Here is a 22,691-nt window from a genome sequence, read left to right as displayed (position 1 = left end):
TTGATTTAGTCAAGGCTTCATCTCCTGCCTTGAGTCACTTGGCTGGGTCAGTGGTTCTTTCTACATAGGGGTTCCCACAACACCCTACTTTTTGGTTTAGTCCTAGCAAAATATTATCACATTATCACACTCTATTTTTGTGGCCTCTCCCCTGTTTTTGTTGTAATCTCATCAGCGAATCACTGTTTTAAAGATTTTATTTCTAAGTAATCTCTACACCTAAAGTGGGGCTTGAACCCACAATCCCAGGATTAAGAGTCCCATGCTCTACCAACTGAGCCAGCCAGGTACTCCAGCAAATCACTTTTGAGTATGTATTTCTGCATATTCACTTTGAATATACAAATATCTGTATATTTATTCATTTATACATTACATACACATGATTATTATACATATTTAAAAACATACACAAAACAGAAATTTTAGAGGTTGAAATTGAAAAAAAATGCTTAGAAATAGAAGTTTCCCCAGGCCTCAATGGCTTTTATTTCTCTGTAGATTACCCTCTTGGATTCTTCCTATATTTACCTCAGTGTGTTCCCAGCACCCAGCCAAGGGCCAAGCTCAATGTCTGCTGTTCAAAAGAGAATTTTCAGATATCCTGCTATTTCTATTAAAACACACTGCCTCTATTCCTAGGTTCTGCACCCTGCAAGTAGAGATTTTGCATCTATCGTCTGCTACGGTCACTTTGCAGAGAGGCCATAGGCTCATTTCCCCGTTTTCTCTTTTACTTTTGATTATACCTTATCCAACTAGTTCCTTTAGAAAATACCAATTGTTCCATCCTTAACTACAATCTTCATTTCAAACTGCGTGGTCAGGCAGAGTCCTGGGTGGTAGGACCATAAAGAATGGCTAGCAAGTGGGGCACCTGGGTGGCTCAGTCGGTTAAGCACCTGACTCTCGCTTTCAGCTCAGGTCATGATCTCGCAGTTTGTGGGATCAAGCCCCCTGCACTGACAGTGTAGATAGACCCTGCTAGGGATTCTCTCTTTCCCTGTCTCTCTCTGCCCCTCCCCTGCTTGTTTTCTCTCTCTCTCAAAATAAATAAATAAACTTAAAAAAAAAAGTAAAGAAAAAAAAGAATGGACAGCAAGGTTTCTGATCAGGATGTATCACTGGAGGATGTGGACAAAGGGCAAGGGAGCTCTTGGGGTGAAAATTAGGCAGTGCTTCAGGAAGCTAATTTAATTTAATTTAATTTTTATTTTTTTTAGAGAGAGAGAGAGAGAGAGGGAGAGAATGAGAGTAGGGAAGAGAGACAGGAGAGGCTCCATGCTCCCTCCATGCAGGGCTCAAACCCATGACCCTGATATCACAACCTGAGCTGAAATCAAGAGTCAGATACTTAACTGACTGACCCAGTTACCCCAGGAAGCTAGATTTTAAAGGGCCAGTGAGAGCCAAATAGAGAAGAGTGGAAGACAGTCCAGCTGAACAGCGGAGCAAAGGCTGAGATGGAATGGACCCAGTACATTCCCAGCTAAGGAAGAGTTTGTATAGCTGAACACAAGGGGCACGGATAGTTGCATTTGTTTTTAAAGATCCCTCCAGGGACACCTGGGTGGTTCACTGGTTAAGCATCTGACTCTTGATTTTGGCTCAGGCCATGATCTCATGGTTGTGAGATAGAGCCCCTTGTCCGGCTCTACAGTGACAGTATGGAGCCTGCTTGGGATTCTCTCTCCCTCTCCCTCTGCCCCTCCCACGCTTGCACTTGCTCTTTCTCTTTGCAAGAAAACAAAACAAACCCAAACAAACAAACAAAACCATTTAAACGACCCCTCCAGCAACTGTGTGGAGTATTACAGTCTTGAGGCTGGAAGAAGGGGAGGCTGTTGGTTGCCTGGAGGGTAAGGGCACAATTATAGGTAGACAGTAGAAACCTCTGGGTTTGGAAGCCTGAACTGAGGCAGGCAAGCTCTGCTTTAGTTGAATTCTTTTACAGGATCTGAATGCCCTCACCCTCAACCTCCCCGCCCCCGCCTTTTTTTTTTTTTTTTTTTTTGCTCCAGGGTTGTTGCCCTTTCCCTTTGTTCCCAAGAGACACTTACTTATATCTTTATCAGAAAAGCACTGTTTATTTCCTAGGAGTCCCCGGGGCTGGGAGAGTTCTGTTTCTGGGTTCCGTTTGAGGCCTGCGGTCAAAGGAAGACGCTGAGAAAGACGCTGTGCCTCTGCACAGGTTTTATCAAGCCAGGGCTTGCCGATGGCTTCAACCCAACCCGCCTTAGTTTAATCAAACCACACACACAGACACACACATACAAAGAGATAGAGTCTCTGACACGTCCAGACAGAAAACAGCCTCAGGGATATCAGAAACCCCAAGCCTACAGCCAGGGGCGTGTCTGGGCGGGACAGGCAGCCTGGGTAACCGTCGTCCCGGTGACCTGATCACAGCCCTTTCCTGGGAAAAGGACCCCCCCCCCCGCCCCCCCCAGGGGAACCCCTGTGGCCTCGGGGTGGGCGGGGCGCCGCCTGGCGAGGGCGGCCTGGAGGCGCCGGTGGGCGGGGTCTCCCGCCGGGCACTGCCGCTGACGGAGCCGGCCCCTCCCCTAAGGGAGAGAGGGTGGGCGGAGCGTTCGGTGGGCGCGAGAGCAGGGCCCGAGCCGGCCTGGGAGCTTGCCGAGCCGAACGCGGCCAGCGGAGCGCCTGGGCGGCGGCGGCGGCGGCTGCGTGCGCGATGGCTCCGGCCGCGGACCGCGAGGGCTACTGGGGCTCCACGACGTCCACGCTGGACTGGTGCGAGGAGAACTACGCGGTGACCTGGTACATCGCCGAGTTCTGTGAGTGCGGGCGCCCGGGCCTGAGGCGGGAGGCAGGGAGGGAGGGCGCCGGTCCGAGGGGAGACGCCGCGTGAGGAAAGCGGAGGGCGGACCTGGCCGCCCAGGGAGGCACCAGGCCTGGCTGGGGAGGTGGAGTGGGGAGCCCCGGCCTGGGGGCAGGAATGGGAGCTCTGCCGAGGAGGGGAGCGGATGGGGGAATCCAGTGTGTCGGGTGAGGCGTGCGGGTGTCCGAACGGGTTGGGGAGGGTTGAGTTTGGGGATCGGAAGAGAAGTGGGGAGCCCCCGCTGGACCTGAGGGGAGGCCTGAGGGGCAGGACTGGGGATGGGAATTCCTTTATGACGGGAGCAGTGGGGCAGGCTGGGGCGGCCCTAGAGGATGTGGGGAGAGTGGAGGATTCTGCTCGTTAGAATGAGGGCCTGGGACACCTGCTCCTACTGTTGCTGCCACCACCTTCGGCCTTAAGGGCACAGGAGAAGGGAACAGGTCCTAACTTAGTCTCACTCCAAACGTGGAAACTCCCAGGTCTTTTCCTTCCTCTTTCTCTGTTTTCGTCGGACCTCTTCGTCACCTCCAGGGAAGGTGTCGGGCTCACAGGAGCCAGGAGCACAGGGGACCAAGTCCCTGTGCCACTCTGCCTGCTTCCTTTCCTACTACCTAAGGGTTAGAGTTCATTTGAGGACACTACTTCCACTGATTGCACCTTCTGAGGACTTGGGGAAAAATCCTTCTCCAACTGCTTGCCCCTGACAGGCACCAATTGCCCCCTAGGTAGGTAGGTAGGTAGGTGTGTGCGTGTGCGTGTGCGTGTGTGTGTGTGTATTGCCCCAGCTCTTACTCCACTAGGTAGGTAGGTATGTAGGTAGGTAGGTAGGTGTGTGTGCGCGCGTGTGTGTGTATTTCCCCAGCTCTTACTCCACTAAGTTAGGAGAGCACAGGAAAAATCTGCCATTTCTTTTATGCACTTTACGTGGGTTAAGTTTTGAGAGCACAGTGTTTTTTTTTTTAATTTTTTTTAATGTTTATTTATTTTTGAGACAGAGAGAGACAGAGCATGAACAGGGGAGGGGCAGAGAGAGAGGGAGACACAGGATCGGAAGCAGGCTCCGGGCTCTGAGCCATCAGCCCAGAGCCCGACGCGGGGCTCGAACTCACGAACCGTGAGATCGTGACCTGAGCTGAAGTCGGACGCTCAACCGACTGAGCCACCCAGGCGCCCCGAGAGCACAATGTTTGATCCTTCTTCCGGTACCTACCTGTTTCTGGCAAAGTATAGAGAATATATATATATATATATATATATATATATATATATATTATTATTATTATTATTTTTTTTTTTTTTTTTTTTTTTTTTTTTTTGGCTATTACTGCTGCCTTTTAATTGGACCCACTTTCTCAGGGCATGAAGCAACTCTTCTTAGCTAACCTTCCCATTGCTACCGCCTTTTCCCAGACATTTGTTTGGCTTTGTAGGGAAGAGGCAAGAGTTTCGTGCCAGCTGATCCCACTTGATTCTCTTCACGGTAGTTGACTAAATAAAAAAAGAAACCTGAACTCTTGTTAGTATTCAAGATTTTAAACCATTCCTTTGAAACCATGATTTGGGCTGAGAGTCACGTTTCCTGAACTACTAAAGTAATAATTTTTATATAATAATGGAAGAATATGGGCAGAGGGATCACTTGTAGTATAATTACTTGGCAGCCCAAATGTTGGCAAGGAAGCGCTTTACCAATATGTTGTTAGATCATGTTGGCAAGCCCACACCTGGTCCAGAGAAGGTCCGTGAGAGGAAGGGACTTAAAATCATGCTTTCTGAACTGGAAGCGTGTAACATGGAAGAACAACATGAAGACATTGCCATGGTCTTCAAACATTGGATGGGCTGTCATACAGAGCAGTTAAACTTTCTAAATTTCTCTAGAATGTGGAATTAGAGTATATGGATGGAAACTAACAGTAAGGGGAGAGATTTTGCTTCAGCCTAAGGAAACTTTTTAACTGAAGATAAGCATGGAATGGCTTGCCTGGAGGTGGAGGTCACTGGAAGTGTTGAAACAGACATTACTGAACTAACTCACATGAGTATTTCATGAGGAATTATTTAGTAAAGAAAAGGGGTTGGCTTTAGTTGACCTTTAGGCCCTTTGCATATTTATGGGTGGATATAAGTAATAATGGCTCTTAGTTTAGAACCAGGATTAGAATCAAGAGAAAACTGACGGTTAAGTCATGTGAGCTATGAGGGTGCAAGATAGCTGTTCTGCCAGATAGCTGTGAGAAATGGGAAATGGCTTTTGGTCTTAATGTCCTCAGAGGAGGAAACTGAGAAGACTGCAGGGTGGGTTTTGACATAGGAATCAAGGGTTGCAAGAAGAGAGTAAGTGAATGTTGGCTGCCCTTTGCACATGTGCCTTGGGAGAAAATTATTTGGAGGAAGTTGAGGTCAAGTCTTTTTACCCAGGAAGCAGAGGGTATCCATCATTTTTTGGAGTAAGAGAATTTAATCTTTGAAGAATATGCAGGTTAATAATGATGTGTTTAAAATAAATACAATCATATCATTATCATGATATTTACATTAATGATAGGAATAGTAAAGATAATGATGATAATAGCCATATGTAAGTGCTTACTGTGTACCACACTTTGCTAAGCACTTCCTCTTCTCCCTTTCAATCTTTACCTGAGGTTGCAAAGAGTGGTGTAGAGATGGTGTTTAAGTTGAGGTCTGATTCTAAAGCTAAGTCATACAGAGAAAGACAGATACCATATGTTTTCACTCTTATGTGGATCCTGAGAAACTTTACAGAAGACCATAGGGGAGGGGAAGGAAAAAAAAAAAGAGAGAGAGAGGGAGGGAGCCAAACCACAAGAGACTCTGAAAAACTGAGAATAAACTGATGATTGATGGGGGGTGGGAGGGAGGGGAGGGTGGGCGATGGGCATTGAGGAGGGTACCTGTTGGGATGAGCATTGGGTGTTGTATGGAAACCAATTTGACAATAAATTTCATATTAAAAAATAAATAAATAAAAATAAATAAAGATTAAATGAGATAAAAAAAAAATAAAGCTACTATATCTTGTACTATCACACACTCATTGTTTTGTCCCTGCATGCAAGAAGTAAGGACAGGAGAAATAGAATACTGTCACAAAGGACAAATTGAATAATTATTCATGAACCCCGTCTTTCAGCACTAGGCTGTGTGTATTTTGAGTAATAAAAAGAGGAGTTTGGGGAATTGCATGTTCAGATATGGCAGCAGTTCTTAGTCACTGAAATACCAGAAAATCTTTCTTCTTAACATCACCCAAGATCATTTCAAATTCCTTTTCTGTTTTTTTTTTTTTCATTTTTTTTTCCAAATTCCTTTTTTGTTTGAACAGATTGTAAAAGGTAGAGGTTTTCTCTTTAGTTGTGAAATAATGTGTTCCTTGATGTGCCAGAAGTTATAGGTACAGGCAGTCCTCACTCTTTATAGTTGTGTAGGACAGCACAAAGGACCTTGCAAGTTAAAACCTGGCAAAGTAGTCTTAATAATCAATGGGAAAAGTTATGATTGTTTTGTCATCTTTAAAATTTTTTTGTCAAGCACTATAAACTCTCTTATTGTTGGTTATAGATATATAGAGAAATGAAAAAATAGTAAAACTAATGTTTAGTATACTATAATTTAAAACATCATCCTTTTCTCACAACCACTTTCTTCATTTATGTTGGTAAGTTTGTCTTCATTAAGTTCCTCTGGCTGCATATCTAGAGTCTCTGGGATGGCAGCAGTCAACATTGTCAGTGTCGGCGGTTTCTTCAATAATTCCATTTATGTTTGATTGGAATTTCACTTCCAACATTATCACTTTTTGTTTCTTTGCTACACTTTCATCATTATTGGCCATTTCCCTCTTTTGATTATTCATGTTTGTAAAATATCACCTACATTCATCACCAGAGACAAGGAAGCAACTCAGCTACATGCCTTGCTGTCTGTACGTGAACTGATTAACAGATGTGCAATGAATAATCACCAACAGTTTTTGCTTTGATGTCTTATCCATTGTTAGATATTTAGGCAGTTGGGGTGCCTGGGTGGCTCTGTAGTTAAGTGTCCGACTTTGGCTCAGGTCATGATCTCATGTCTCATGAGTTTGATCCCCGTGTCAGGCTCTGTGCTGACAGCTGGGAGCCTGGAGCCTGTTTCAGATATTCATTCTCTCTCTCTCTCTCTCTCTCTCTCTCTCTCTCTCTCTCTGCCCCTCCCCCGCTCACACTCTCTTTCTCCAGAACAAATAAACATTAAGAAAAAAAAAATTAGGGGTGCCTGGGTGGCTCAGTCGGTTGAGCGTCCGACTTCAGCTCAGGTCACGATCTCACGGTTCGTGAGTTCGAGCCCCACGTCGGGCTCTGGGCTGATGGCTCAGAGCCTGGAGCCTGCTTCCGATTCTGTGTCTCCCTCTCTCTCTGCCCCTCTCCCATTCATGCTCTGTCTCTCTCTGTCTCAAAAATAAATAAACATTAAAAAAAATTAAAAAAAAAGAAAAGAAAAAAATTTAAAAAAAAATTTAGGCAGAGAGATAATTTTCTCTCAACACTTTAAATATGTTATTCATTGTCTCCTGGCTTTTATCGTTGCTGATGAGAGGTCTACCATTAGCTTAATTTTTGTTCCTTCGCAGTTTATTTTGTCAAATCCAGCAACAGACTTTGAAAGAAGTGACTTTTCAAGTCAGTTAGGTGCTGATTGTGTTGTGCTTCCATTATTTACATAGTGATTTGTGGACTGAACACCTAGTCGTGAAGTTTGCACTATATTCAGTCACTCACGGTTAATGTACTGTGGTACCTGAAATTTGAATTGTGTTGTTGGGGAATTGGAATTATTTAACTAAACTGTGTACCTGGAATTTGTGCATATTAGAACTCTTTAAAGTGAAGATTTCCTGTGCATTTCTATTCTTTACAACATTCCTAGTGAGTAGGTATGTGGACTTCCCACTTTATTGATGCAGGAAGTTGAGTAAACTGCTCAGCATCATACAGGTATTAAGTGGCAGAAATGGTATTCAAATATGGGTCTGACAATTCTTTCTACTAACACATAGTTCTGTGGGAAGTGGAATTTCAAGCACTGGTAGTTTCATGGAAGAAATGTTACCTAAAGGGAGGTGGAAAGGAATCCTCTGTTTTAATTATGGTCTCAGAGGAGAATTACCCAGATAAACTATAGTGTATAGAATATGCAACTATATAAAGTCACCTGTTCAAGGTGGCTGATAGGCCAGTGGGGGTATAAATAGGTAAGTACTATTAGGCATTTTCTGTTTTCAAGGGAAACGCATTACTCAAAATGTACTTGAAAGAAGAATGTCCCAAATTGATGTATTATGAAGAAGGGTTTATTGGAAAGCCAAAAAAAATTATAATTTCTAATTATGGGTTTTATAGAGGTTACCTCAGTCTGAGGGGGTAACTTAGTTAGACTTTCATGAATGGGGAGAATGGGTGGTAACTTCTGGTAGGACCATCCAGCCATCTCCCTTTTGTCCTTGGGCTAGAATGATTCAATCTGGGTAGATACCATCCTTCTCGTAGCTTTGTTGTCCCCCTCCCCATCCTATTCATAGGAATTGGACAGAAGCAAAGTAGGACAACCCTCAGTTTTTATACCATTATTATGGGATTTGCTCAGATGAGTTTTTTCTTTGACACTATAGCACAAGACCAGAGAGGCTTCAACCAGCCTCTCTCCCATACACATATGCCACTCAAGGCATCTAGCTGCTAGTGGCTCATTGCTACCTTTCTTTTCCTTTCCTTTTTCCAGGCCCCCTCCCACCCATCTTCTCTGAATTGTAGCCTCAAGTAAGTGAGTGTGTGCTTCAGGCTTCTTTTGGTCCTGGAGTTCTGTGGGCTGGCAGAGGTGATACTCCTGTCACCTAAGGAAGGCAGTCATTTTCCTGAGGGTTATTGACAGGCAAGCAGCACTGCCTCACACATAGCTCAAAGTAGTAAGTCAACTGAAGACTGAAGGCCAAGTGAAGGGCCAAATTCAGTGTACAAAAATATTTAGATTTAATATGTACAAGTCAAAGATTGCCAGTAAATTGTTTCCAGTGCTGTGATGGATGTATATATGTGGTGCATTGGAATACAAGGAGAAGTTACTTGTTAAGAGCTTAAGGTATAAAAGCTTTACAGTGTTAACACTCGAAGAACTGCCATACAGTTTATTTATTTATTTAAATTTGTTTAATTGTGCAAAAATGCACATAGAATAAAATTTACCATTTTAACATGTATAGCTTAGTAGTGTTAAGTACCTTCATGTTGTCTTGCAGTGAATCTCTAGAACTCTTCATTTTGCAAAACGGTAACTCTGTATCCATTAAATAACTGCCCATTCCTTCTTCCTCCCAGACCCTGGTGACCACTCTTCTACTTTCTGTCTCTGTCAATCTAGGTGTCTCATATAAAGACAGTGCTGTCTTTGTCTTTTTGTGACTGGCTTGTTTTATCTAGCATAGTGTCTGTGTAGGTCAATCCATGTTGTAGCATTAGTTAGAATTTCCTTCTTTTTAAAGCCTGAATAAAACTCCATTATGTATATATACTACATTTTGCTTATCCATTCCTCTGTTGATAGACATATGGGTCGTTTCCACCTCTTGGCTATTGTGAATAGTGCTGCCATGAACATGGGTGTACAAATATCTCTTTGTGACCCTAAAGTGGAATTGCTGGATCATATGGTGACATAGCAGCTATTTAAACCTGTTCATTAGAAAGAAATCCTTTTATTATTTTCTTTCTTGGGTCCCATGAATTTATTATTATTATTACTTAAATTGTAATTTATTATTACTTATATGTAAGTTGTTAATGTACTTTATCTCCATCTTAATTAAATAAAGGTGCATGTAACTGCCAGAGGAGTTCTAGTCACTGTTACCACACTGTATTGATCCACGTGAGGTATGTAATGTCTTGATATAATTCTAGTCCAAAATAAAACAGCATAATATTTTCACTAAAGCCTGGTTGTGGATAAATGTGATTTTTGAAATATTGAAAATAGTAGAAATAACAATAGCGAACATTATGAGACAGTTAATAGATGCAAAGCTCTATGTGTATAGGATCCCATTAGAATCCCTATTATAATCCTTATAATAGCTCTTTTATTTTTATTTATTTATTTTTTTTAATAATAGCTCTTTTAAGTGAGATTCTTGTTAGTTGTCTTATTTTACAAGTGTGGAAATTGAGGGCTCATAGAGGGGTTAAATAATTTTGTACAAAGTTGTTCACTTTGCAGGTGGCAGAGCCAGGATTTGAACTCACACAATCTGACTCTAGAGCACATTCTCCTTCCTTCCTCTCTTTTTCTTTTTTACTTTTAAAATTAGCTTTTCGTGGGGCGGCTGGGTGGCCCAGTCAGTTAAATGTCTGATTCTGCTGTCAGCACAGAGCCCACTTCAAATCTTCTGTTCCCCTCTTTCTCTGCCCCTCCCCCCCTCAAAAATAAACATTTTTAAAAAATTAGTTTTTTGAGGCATAATTTACTTAAAATGCATCCATTTTAAGTGTATAGTTTGAAAAATTTTGACAGGTGTATATATCTATGTAACCACCATTGCAGTCAAGACGTAGATTTTCTATCACCCTAAAAAAGTTACCCAGCAGAGCACTTAGTTGTAACCATATAGTATACTGCTTGATCTCTGAGATAGGTACTGTTATAATCCTAATTTGCAGTTGAAGACATTAAAGTTTAGGAAGATTAAATAACTTGCATAACTTGCCCTCGGTCACACACTATTTTTTTTAAATGTTTATTTATTTTTGAGAGATAGACAGAGAATGAGCAGGGGAGGGACAGAGAGAGAGGGAGACACAGAATCTGAAGCAGGCTCCAGGCCTCGAGCTGTCAGCACAGAGCCCAATGCAGGGCTTGAACTCAAAAATCGTGAGATCATGACCTGAGCCAAAGTTGAATACTCAGCTGACTGAGCCACCCACGTGCCCCCCTCGGTCACACACTATTAAGTGGCAGAGCCTAAGTGACCCAGGAGCCTTTTGATTCCAAAGATATGCTCTTAATACCATACTATGTTGCCTCCCTTCATTACTACTTTTTCAGACCTCAGTGGGTCCAGGGACCTCAGATTGGGAACTAGTGGTCTGATGCTTTCATTTTACTTGTAAGAAGAAAGACCTTGAGTATTGAAGTGATTTGCCTAAGATTATGTTACAAATTAGTGGTAAAACCTACGCCAGAATCCATATTCAGTAGTTTTTCAGGGAAATGGTAGCTGCTGAGGAAGATGATGTCAGTGTTGCTGATGTCATATTGTTAATGAGTTACCAGATCATAGGACTTCCTCAGAAGGAAAAGAGCTCCCAATGGGCTAATTTTTATGGTGAAGATACCTAACATCTATAGTATGCTTTACAGCAGTGCTTCTCAGAGGTAAATGTGCATGTTAATTACCTTGAGATCTTGTTAAAGTGCATATTCTGATTAAGTAGGTGTGGAATGTGGCCTTAGATTCTGCATTTCTTATAAGTTCTCAAGTGATTCCAGTCCTTCTGGTCTGGAGCTATACTTGGAAGACCAAGGGTTCAGGTTCACAAAGCACGTTTAATTCTTTTTTTCCTGTGGTATGTAGGTGTTATCCCTGTTTGTATGTAAGGAAACCAAGTTCAAAAGGATAAGTGATTTGTTCAGGATCATAGGGCTGGTACTGGAACCTATGTTTCTAACTTTGAAAACCAAGCTAGGTGTTGAAACCCTCCAGCCCCCCATTCACAGTAACAAGACTGAAAACACTGCATGTGAAGGAGAGCTTGGAAGTGATTGTCCTGGGTAGTAAGCAAAATTGAACTTAAAATTGAACTTACTTTTTCATTTCAGAAAGTTTTCATTCTCATTTGCTCCTAACACTTTTGCCAAGCTCAAACCAAACCACTTTTTAGACTTAAGTCTGTAGTTAGTAGTGTTTAGTAGTACTTGAAGTCTGAGAACATTTTGAAGTCTCATCCTGACTTAGTTTTACCCATGTTGTCAAAGATACTAACTAGGAAGAATTGTCATTTGGTAGCACATGTTGGAAGAAATGATAGATTTTTATTGTTTTAATGGAACAGTAATTGGTGGGTGGGTAAATAAGAAGAATACCTCAAATAGTAAATTGGGGAACTTTACTAAGCCAGAATACATAGAATAGTGAACATTTAAATGAAAATCTTGTCCAGTGCATTATTATCTTAGGTTAAAATTTTAAGTTGTTTCTTTGATTTTGGGTTCACCCTGTTCCTTTGCCAACTGTTTCCCAGTCAGTGGGGGAAAAAAAAAAAAAACCCTGACTTGGAGGGTTTTAGGTAATGCAGAGAGCATTTTAAAAGAAGTAGGGGCATGGAGACACGTTTTAGGACCCAGCAAAATGATAGAGCCCAAAAGAGACAGCAAAAGCAGTTAATGGGGACACAAAAGTCCTACATGTTTTACTGTGGGGAAAGTACATAGTATAATGACTTGGAGTCTGAATCAAGGTTCCTATTTGTTGCATCGAATGTTGTGACTTTGGGCAGATCCCTTAATCCTTCTTTGTATCAGTGTATTTTCTTTTTTTTTTTTTTAATTTTTTAATGTTTATTTTTGAGAGAGAGAGAGTGAGCGAGCATGAGCAGGGGAGGGGGGGAGAGAGAGAGAGAGGAAGAAACAGAATCCAAAGCAGGCTCCAGGCTCTGAGCTGTCAGCACAGAGTCCGACGTGGGGCTTGAACTCACAGATCATGACCTGAGCCGAAGTTGGACGCTTAACCTACTGAGCCACCCAGGCACCCCATGTATCAGTTTATTTTCTATAATATGAAAATAATGATATCCAAGAGGGTTATGAGAATTAAATGGCATGATACACTTGAAAGTGTACAGTGAGGTGAAGTGCCTAGCAAATACTAGGTGCGCAAAAAATGTTAGTTGAATTCCCTAATTCAACTGAGCCTGGGTGGCTCAGTTGATTGACCAGCTCTTGGTTTTGGCTCAAGTCATGATCTCATGGTTCATGAAATTGAACCTTGTGTGGGGCTCTGCACTGACAGTATGAAGCCTGGTTGGGATTCTCTTTCCCTCTCTCTCCCTCTCTCTCTGCCCCTTCCCTGTTTATGCTGTGTGCATGTGCTCGCTCTCTCTCAAAATAAACAAATATTAAAAAAAATATTAGTTGAATTGGGATCTAGTGAAAATAAGTTAAAAAAAAATCATACTGTGTTATAGTTGTGGCCTCCTCATCTGTGATGGTTAATTTTTTCTGTGAACTTGGCTAGGCTTTTGTATCCATTTATCTGATCAAATACTAATCTAAGTGTTGTTATGAAGGTATTTTATAAATGTGATCAACATCTACAATCAGTTGACTTTAAGTAAAGATTACTTTCAGTAATAATGGGTGGGCCTCATCCCATCAGTTGAAAGGCCTTAAGAGCAAACACTGAGTTTGGGGGAGGTAGAGAAAGGTTAAACTTTTCTGGGGGGACGTCTCCTCCTTGACCTAATTGACTCCTTGCTTTAGTGGGCCTTTCCTCTCTTCTCTTTTCCTCCCTTTCATCTTTCTTTCATTTGTTTGAATATATTAAGAATATACCAGAATATTTAGATGTTTTCAGTGGGATTGCTTTTGCACATGATGTTCCCTTGTCATTTGTAGCTGCATTCTCTCAGTGGATACCTCTCTTCTATTATTATTATTATTATTATTATTATTATTATTATTATTTAATCTTTATTTTAAGTAGGCTCCATGCCCATCATGGGGCTTGAACTCACCATCCTGACATCTAGAGTTGCATGCTCTACCGACTGAGCCAGCCAGGAGCCCCAGTGGATACCTCTTTAAACCTTGATTGATTATTCCTTACAGTTAGGTGCTTCTGTTTTCCTTAGAGGACTTTCTGTTGACAGAAGGATAGAGACCGAATTCTAACATGGCATGAAAACCCCTTTTTTTAAATGAATATCTTTACAACAAAGTCAGAAGAATTTTGCAGTGACTATCTGTTCAACTATTGTCTAGATTCTACTATTAACGTTTTATTATGCTTTGTTTTGTTGCATGTCTACCCAGTTGTCCATTCTTCTATCAGTTCATTTTAATTTTTGACATTATTAATTTCAAAGTAAATTGCAAACATCTTTATACTTTCCCCTAAATCCTTCAACATACATATCATCAATTAAAGTTCAATTCTTTGTTTTTTTCTTTGGAGGTAAAACTTATATTTGAAGTAATGCGCAGATCTTAAATGTATATTTGCTGAATTTCAAGAAATTGAGACATTTGTGTAATCAAAACCTCTATTAGAATATGGAACTTTAGCATCAAGTGAGAAGGTTCTTCATGCCCCTTCCCTGTTAATTCTTACCTCCACCTTCCCCTTCTCTTCAGGGCTACCACTATTCTGATTTCTTTTCCCCCACCATAGATTAGATGTGCCTGTTCTAGAACTGCATTTAAGTGGAGTCAAACAGTATTTACTGTTTAGTATAAGATTTCTTTCTTTTTTTTTTTTTTTAAAGTTCATTTATTTATTTTGAGAGAGCGCGTATGCATGCACATTGGTTGGGGAGGGGCAGAGAGAGAGAGAGGGAGAGAGAGGATCTCAAGCAGCCTCAGTGCTGTCAGCGCAGAGCCTGACAGGGGCTCAGTCTCACAAACCATGAGATCATGACCTGAACCAAAATCAAGAGTCAGATGCTCAACTGATTGAGCCACCCAGGCATTCCTGTGTTAAGACTTCTTTCACTCAGCATAATGTTTTTGAGATTTCACCAATGTTGCATGTATTGGTAATTCCTTTTTATTGCTGGGTAATATTCCATTGTATGAATGTACCACAGTTTATTGATTTACCTATTGATGAACACCTCGCTGTTTTAAGGTTTGATAATTATGTATAAAGCTGCTATGAACATTCTTGTACAGGTCGTCTTGTGGATATGTATTTTCATTTCTCATAGGTAAATACTGAGGGTTGGAATAACTGGGTCATAGGTGGTTGTGTGTTCAGTTTTATTAGAAACTACCAGATCTTTTCTCAAAGTGGTTGTAACGTTTTACATTCACAGCATTTCATCCACTTCCTCACTAACATTTGGTTAGTCTTCAATTTTTGCCATTCTGGTGGTTGTGTACTTTTAGCTCATTGTGGTATCCAGCTTATTCTAAACTCTTCAGTCTGTGTTCCTCCTTTTCCCTATAATTCCTGCTTTCCCTACTTACACTGTACTTTTGCCAAAACAGCCTGTTTACGTATTACATTTATACTCCTGTGCACCTTTCATTGTATGTGTTCTTCCCATGAGAGATAATAAATTGTTTTTTCTTATTTATTTATTTATTTATTTATTTATTTATTTATTTAATAAATTGTTTTTTGAAGCCATCAAGTTTGGGGGGTGGTTTGTTATTCAGCAGTAAGTAACTGAAACAGTGTCTAAAGTTGAGTTTTGAGCAATTTTGATTTCCTGTTGTGTAAACTCCGAGTATGCCAAATTACATCATGCTTTTTATTCTTAGAAGATGAAACTTTAAAAAGAATAATAAAGTTTAATATAGGCCCTCTATCTGAAGATTTCAACGTTTTTTTTTTTTTTTTTTTTTTTTTTTTATTTATTTTTGGGACAGAGAGAGACAGAGCATGAACGGGGGAGGGGCAGAGAGAGAGAGGGAGACACAGAATCGGAAACAGGCTCCAGGCTCCGAGCCATCAGCCCAGAGCCTGACGCGGGGCTCGAACTCACGGACCGCAAGATCGTGACCTGGCTGAAGTTGGACGCTTAACCGACTGTGCCACCCAGGCGCCCCTCTATCTGAAGATTTCAAAGAATTTTTATAAGCATCATTTTATTTATCCCTATAATGTACTCATGAGACTCAAAAGAGGTATTTTGCCCAGTGAAAGTACATAAGTACTTCAAGGTTGAAATAATTCAATTGCATGACTGGAAAAATCTTTGACTCATAATAGGTGTGGACTCTTTTAAAGTACTTTAACTTTTCAGAGCAAGCTGCAAGAGGAAAGACTGAATGAACTCAGAAAACAAAACAGAACTCTAAAAATTATGCATGTTAAAATCTTGATACTGTTATAAAAATTGTTTTATGATTGGAATTCATTCATTTACTCATTTATACAAAATGATAAGGAGGTATTCTAGATACGATAGTATTCCCAAAATGAAATATATGGTTTTAGGCTATTTTACCTGCTGAGTAGCAATCCCTCCTCCACCCTCCCCACCCCCCTTGTAAAGTAGAAATGAGGACAGTCTGGTTTTATTGTCTGAAATCCAGTTGGTCACTGGAGTTCACTCAGTCTTACCAATCAGATGGATGTTCTCTATTCTTTCACTATTGTAGGAATGTCCAACTTAAAGCTTGACAATTGAAGAGAATTATGACCTTGATAAAGGAGGACTGTTCTTTGGTTAAGAGCATTCATTAAATAAAAATAATAGCTCCCTCTTTGCCTTTCCCTCATTCCATATTCTTCCTTTTTCTCCAGAGGTAACTGCTATCCTTAATTTAGTGTTTATCATTTCCTACCTTTTTACCACTGTGTGTTTCTAAAGAATATACTGTTTAGGTTTGCTTGTTTTAATTTTACATAAGTGGAATTGTACTATATATGTGTGTGTGTGTGTGTGTGTGTGTGTGTGTATTCTTCAACTTGCTTTTTTCACTCAACTTGTGGTCAAATATGTATCATCCATATTCCTGAGAATCCTCTCTGTTGATAGGTTTAGCTATAGTTCATTTATTTTTACTGTTTAGAATTCCACTATATGAATATATTGATTTATCCATTCTTCAGTCATTGGATATTTTGTTGTTTTCAGGTTTTTGCTGTTACAAATGTTATAACATTTTTGTACATCATCTGGTACACACAAATTTGAGAGTTCTTGTGTCTGTTGAGTAGTATAATGGTTAGATTGTAGGGCATGCCCATATTCAACTTTTACTAGATCTGAAGTGCTCAAGCTTTTTTTGTCTCATCTCCTTTATACATTTAAAAATTGTTGAGGACCCTGAAGAGCTCTGTGAGTTAAATCCTTTGGTATTTACTGTATTAGAAGTTAAAATAAAAAGATTTAAATTTTTTATTAATGCACTTAAGATTCATGCTTGTGAGAAATGAGATTTCACCATGTTGTATCAGTTTATTCCTTTTTATTTAATTTTTAAAAAATTTTCAAAAGATTATTTTTGTTATCTCCACACCCAGTGAGATTTAACTATGTTGTTGTATCAGTAGTTTATTCCTTTTTTATTTAATTTTTAAAAACATTTTTTAAAGATTATTGTTCGGTTATCTCCACACCCAACGTGAGGCTTAAATCCACAACCCCAAGATCAAGCGTTGCATGCTGCACCAGCTGAGCCAGTCAGGCACCCCAATGGTTTGTTCCTTTTTATTGCTGAGTAGTAGTCTACTGTATGGAATATACTGGTTTGTTTATCCATTGTCCTGTTGATGGACACCAGGACTATTTCCAGTTTTTGGCTATTGTGAATAAAACTGCTGTGAACGTTTTTATACAAATCTTTTCATGGATATATATTTTCTTTTCTTTTCCTTTCTTTTTATTTATTTACTTTGAGAGATACAGCATGATTGAAGGAGGGGCAGAGAGAGAGAGAGAGAGGCCGACAGAGAATACCAAGCAGGCTCTGCACTGTCAGTAAGGAGCCCAGCCCGATGCAGGGCTTGAACTCACGAAACTATGTGTGGGTCATGACGTGAGCCAAAACCAAGAGTCCAACGCTTAACCAACTGAGCCATCCAGGTGCCCCAGCATAGACATACATTTTCATCTTTCTTGGGTAAATTCATGGGAGTGGAATTGCCAGGTCATAGAGTTGGTTTCCGTTAAAAGACTGCAAGACTTTTTTCCAAAGTGATATCTCATTTTATTATAGAAGTTTTAGGTGTTCCACATCCTCAACAACATTTGGTGTTATTCTTTTTGAAAATTTTATCCACTCTGGACTATATGTAGTGGTCTCTCATCGTGGTTTTAATGATCATTTACCTGATGAATAAAGATGTTGAGCACATTTTCATTGCCTCTTGGACATTCCTGTATCTTCTTCTGTGAAGTGCCTTTTGCCCATTTAAAAAATCTGTTGTCTTTAAAATTTTTCTTTTTTTAAAAATTTTTTTTTTTAACATTTTATTCATTTTTGAGACAGAGAGAGACAGAACATGAATGGGGGAAGGTCAGAGAGAGAGGGAGACACAGAATCCGAAACAGGCTCCAGGCTCTGAGCTGTCAGCACAGAGCCCGACGCGGGGCTCGAACTCACGGACTGCGAGATCATGACCTGAGCTGAAGTCGGACGCCCAACTGACTGAGCCACCCAGGCGCCCCTAAAATTTTTCTTAATTGAAGTATAGTTAACATACAAAATTTATTAGTTTCATGTGTGTAACATAGTGATTTCAACATTTATATATATTATGGAATGCTTGTCATGGTAAGTGTAGTTGCCATTTGTCACCATCCAAAGCTATTAGAGTATTATTCCCTAGGCTGTACTTTTTTTCATCCCCATGATTTATTTATTTTATAACTGAAACCTCTTAATCTTATTGAAATCTGGTACCTCTTAATCTTATTGAAATATTTCATCTATTCCCTCATCCCCTTCCCCTCTGGCAACTACCAGTTTGTTCTTAGTATTTATGAATCTGTTTTTGTCTGTTTTGTCTGTTTTATTTTTTGGATTCCCCATATAAGTAAAATCATATGGTATTTGTATTTGTCTGACTTATTCCACTTAGCATAATACCCTCCCTCTAGGTCCATCCATGTTGTCAAAAATGGCAAGATTTCATTCTTTTTTATGGCTACGTAATATTCATTTCTCTGTGTGTGTGTGTGTGTGTGTGTGTGTGTGTGTGTGTGTGTGTGCATCCACATCTGTTTATCCATTCATCTTTCAATGGATACTTGGATTGCTTCCATATCTTGGCTGTTATAAATGTTGCAATAAACAGAGGGGTGCATATATCTTTTTTAATTAGTTTTTTTCATTTTCTTTCTCTACCCCGAAGTAGAATTACTGAACTTTATGGCATTTTTTTTTTTTTTTTAATTTTTGGAGGAACCTCCATACTGTTTTCTGTAGTGGCTGCACCAACAGTATACAAGGGTTCTCTTTCCTCTATATCCTCACCAATGCTGTTCTTTCTGGTCTTTCTGATATTAGCGATTCTGACTGGTGTGAGGTGATAATCTCATTGTAGTTTTGATTTGCATTTCCCTCATGATGAGTGATGTTGAGCACCTTTTCATGTGTCTGTTGGCCATCTGGATATCTTCTTTGGAGAAATGTCTATTCAGGTACTCTGCCCACTTTTTAATTGGATTTCTTACAGTTTTTTTGGTGTTGAGTTGTATGAATTCTTTAACATATTTTGGATATTAACCCCTTATCAGGTATATCATTGTAAATATCTTCTCTCATTTAGTATGTTGCCTTTTCATGTTGTTGATGGTTTCCTTTGCTGTACAAAAACTATACATATTTAAAGTGTATGATTCGCCAAATTTTGACAGATGTACTCCCATGAACTCATCACCACAATCAAGATTTGAACATACTCATCCCCCAAAGTTTCCTTGTGCACCTTTGTTGTTTCATTGGTGGTTTCAGGTAGGAGAGTAAATCTGGTCATTGTTATTCTATCTTGGGTGGAAGTGTAATGTGCATTACTTTTAATTCTGTCATTTATATAGCCCATCTTGCTTGTTACTGTTCTCTATTAGAATAATCTTTCTTGCTTATATGGCAAGCTGGCTGCATTAGGCATCTTCATAAAATTGTTCTACCAGCTATGAGACTGGTACAAAGCCATGTGTACCATCAGTAAATGGTTTGCTTCTTTAAGAGATTGGACAGGAGTGCCTGGGTGACTCAGTTGTTAAGCGGCTGCCTCTTGGTTTTAGCTGAGGTCGTGATCTCATGGTTTGTGAGATCAAGCCCTGCGTCAGACTCTGCTCTGAAAATACGAAGTATGCTTGGGATTCTCTCTCTCTCCTTCTTTCTCTACCCGTCCCCTGCTTGCACCCCACCCTCCCCACACTCTCTCTCTCTCAAAATAAATAAATAAACTTAAAAAAGAGAGAGATTGGATAAAATATGGCCCTAATTTTTAAAAAATATGAAATTTAAACTATAGAATTTATGCTTTAAAATCTATTTTGTTTTGGGGTGCCTAGGTGGCTCAGTTGGTTAAGCATCCAACTTTGGCTCAGGTCATGATCTCATGGTTCATGAGTTCAAGCCCCGAGTCAAGCTCTGTGCTGACAGCTCAGAGCCTGGAGCCTGCTTCAGATTCTATGTCTCCCTATCTCTCTCTCTGCCTCTCCTACCCCTCTCTTTTTCTTTCTCTCTCAAAAATAAATAAACATTAAAACAATTCTTTTAAAATCTATTTTGTTTCTTTTGCGTGGCATTTTTTTTCCAGGCTTTTATTGTCAGCTATTGTGTACTCTTATGTTTAAGGTGTTTATCTTGTAAATAGCAGATAGCTGTCCTCTTATTTTTGTAATTTTTTAAAAATTTTATTTTAGAGAGAGAGAGCATGGGAGAGGGGCAGAGGGAGAGAGAAAGAGAATCTTAAGCAGGATCCATACTCACCATGGAGCCCGACGTGGGGCTCAATCCCACGACCCTGGGATCATGACCTGAGCCGAAATCAAGAGTTGGACTCTCAACCAACTGAGTCACCCAGGCGCCCTTCTCTTATTTTAAAAATTCAGTCTCATTTTCTATCTCTCTGTGATTACTGATTTACCCTGATTACTGATACATTTTTATTTATTTCCACCCTTTTTAATGCTTTTTATTCTATATTCTCCTGTATTTCTTGCCTTCTTTTGGCCGTGATAGGTTTTTTTAAATTCCTTTCTCCTCTCTGCCAGGTTGGAAGCTACTGGTTTGTTCTAGTTCTTTTTTACTGGTGCTTACTTAAACATTTTTTGAATACATGTTTGACTTAAAATACAAACTTTTCTTCTCCTTTTGGATAATTCAAATAAGCTACTTTAACTTTGTATATGCTCCTCCTAAGTTACATGCTATTGTTATTTAGTATGTATTAGTCTTTGATGCATAACAAATTTCCACAAATGTAGTGGTTTAAAGCAACACAAATTTATAATCTCACATTTTCTATAGGGTAGAAGTGTGGGCCTGACTTGGTTCTTTGCTTAGTCTTACAAGGCTGCAATCAAGGTATTGGCTAGGGCTGTGGTCTCATCTGAAGCTTGAATAGAGAGGACTTCATTAGCAGAATTTGGTTCCCTGTGGTTGTAGAATTGAGGCTTCAGTTTCTTGCTGGCTTTTGGTTGGAGATACTCTTCGCTCCTGGAGGTTGCCCTCAGTTCCTTGCTATATGGAATCTCTAAAATAGGCGAAATAAAATAAAATAGGTGACTTAACAATGTTGTGGCTTGCTTCTTCAATGCCAGCTCACTATGGAACAACTTTCTTACTGTTTTTCTGTACTAGTGGGTGGTTACTTTTCTGTTTCACTTAACTACTGAGGAGGTAGTCCCTCATGCATCTCATATAGATGATCTCAGATCCAGTTCCCATCCTCCCATGGTCCAGTGCCTCATTTCTTATTCCTATGTGAGCGCTGAAACTCTACCTCCTATGGTAATGAGAAAGGCAATTCACTGCCATACCTGTTTCTGTCTGTAGGACAGTCATAACCAGGTATCATATTAATTTTCACATTCTTCTCAATTTTTCCCTCTGGGAATTACCTTTAGTCTTTTGGGAGTTGAGCTGTGCATTGAAAAATATATTATTAAACTTTATCTAGCATATCTAGGTATTTGTAATGAGAGGATTTTTGGGTTATCTGCCATATTGCTCAATAGCTATGTCTTCATTTTCTTTTAGCTAAAGATTTATACATTTCAAAACTGGAAACAGTATTAACTATATATACATATAAAATATGTATACTTACAGATGTATAAGATAAGAGTTTCTGATAATCAGTTTTGCCCATGTGGAATGTAGAATTGAGAAGTATAATGGAGAAAGACTTTCATAATCCGGCCTTGATGACTTTTCTGATGTAATCTCTTGCCTCTCTAAACACTTGCACTTTATACTTCAGCAGTATAATTCAGCTTTTATTTCCTCCAACACAGACTGCAGCTTCATAGTTTCCTGTGTTTGCATACATTATTCTTTCTGTCCAGAACGTCCTGTTTATCTCTCTCATTTCTCTTTACTTGGTTAATTCAGCCTTTTTTTCTTTACATTCATTTTTTTCTCTTAAGCATTTTTAATTATTATATTTTTCATTTTTAAAGGTTCTGTTGTTTCCTTTTCACATCTGCCTGACAACTTTTGATAATTTTTTTCTTTGGTTATTTTTTATTGCTTTCTTTTATTTCTTTAAACATCAAACATATTTAATGTCCTATATCCTTAAATTTCAGTGTCTTTCATCTTTGCTTGTCTGTTTCTGTTGCTTGTTGTTTCACTGTTCTTCCTTTATGGTTGCATGTTTCCTTATGTTTTCTTGTGATTTTTTTTTTTTTTTTTCCTTTGAGGGAGAGTGCAAGTGAGCGAGGGGCAGAGAGAGAGAGACAGAGAGAGAGAGGGAGAGAGAGAGAAAAAGAGAAAGAGAAGCAGGGCTCACCCAGGGCTCGTGTTTTACCTGAAGCGTGGCCCATGTTCACCTGGAGCAGGGCATGAGCTCACCCAAAATGGGGCTTATGCTCACCTGAAGCGGGCTCGTGCTCACCCAATATGGGACTCGAACTTACAAACTGTGAGAACTCATGAACTGAGCTGA

General features: G+C 39.9%; 1 protein-coding gene and 1 non-coding gene across 6 annotated transcripts in view; one reads left to right on the top strand and one right to left on the bottom strand.

Moving 5' to 3' along the window:
• Positions 1 to 216: 216 nt before the first annotated feature.
• TRNAK-CUU lies at positions 217 to 289 on the bottom strand. Its single transcript has one exon. It is a non-coding gene; the product is annotated as a tRNA-Lys (tRNA).
• Positions 290 to 2,473: 2,184 nt separating this feature from the next.
• The window catches only part of ACER3 (alkaline ceramidase 3), a 181,024-nt gene continuing 160,806 nt past the window's right edge, over positions 2,474 to 22,691 (top strand). The window contains exon 1 of one of the 5 annotated variants that reach the window (XM_042903917.1): positions 2,474 to 2,795. In XM_042903917.1, the coding sequence (XP_042759851.1) occupies positions 2,693 to 2,795 (103 nt within the window). In that variant the 5' untranslated portion in view covers positions 2,474 to 2,692. Of the gene's footprint in view, positions 2,796 to 9,718; positions 9,772 to 22,691 lie in introns of those variants that run through there. The other 4 variants (XM_042903921.1, XM_042903919.1, XM_042903920.1 and 1 more) reach the window with 4 other exon arrangements.

Source organism: Panthera leo, chromosome D1, assembly GCF_018350215.1.
Source record: "Panthera leo isolate Ple1 chromosome D1, P.leo_Ple1_pat1.1, whole genome shotgun sequence".
NCBI lineage: Eukaryota > Metazoa > Chordata > Mammalia > Carnivora > Felidae > Panthera > Panthera leo.
Note: the sequence above shows the minus strand (reverse complement) of the source record. Positions and strands in the feature narration are given on the sequence as shown.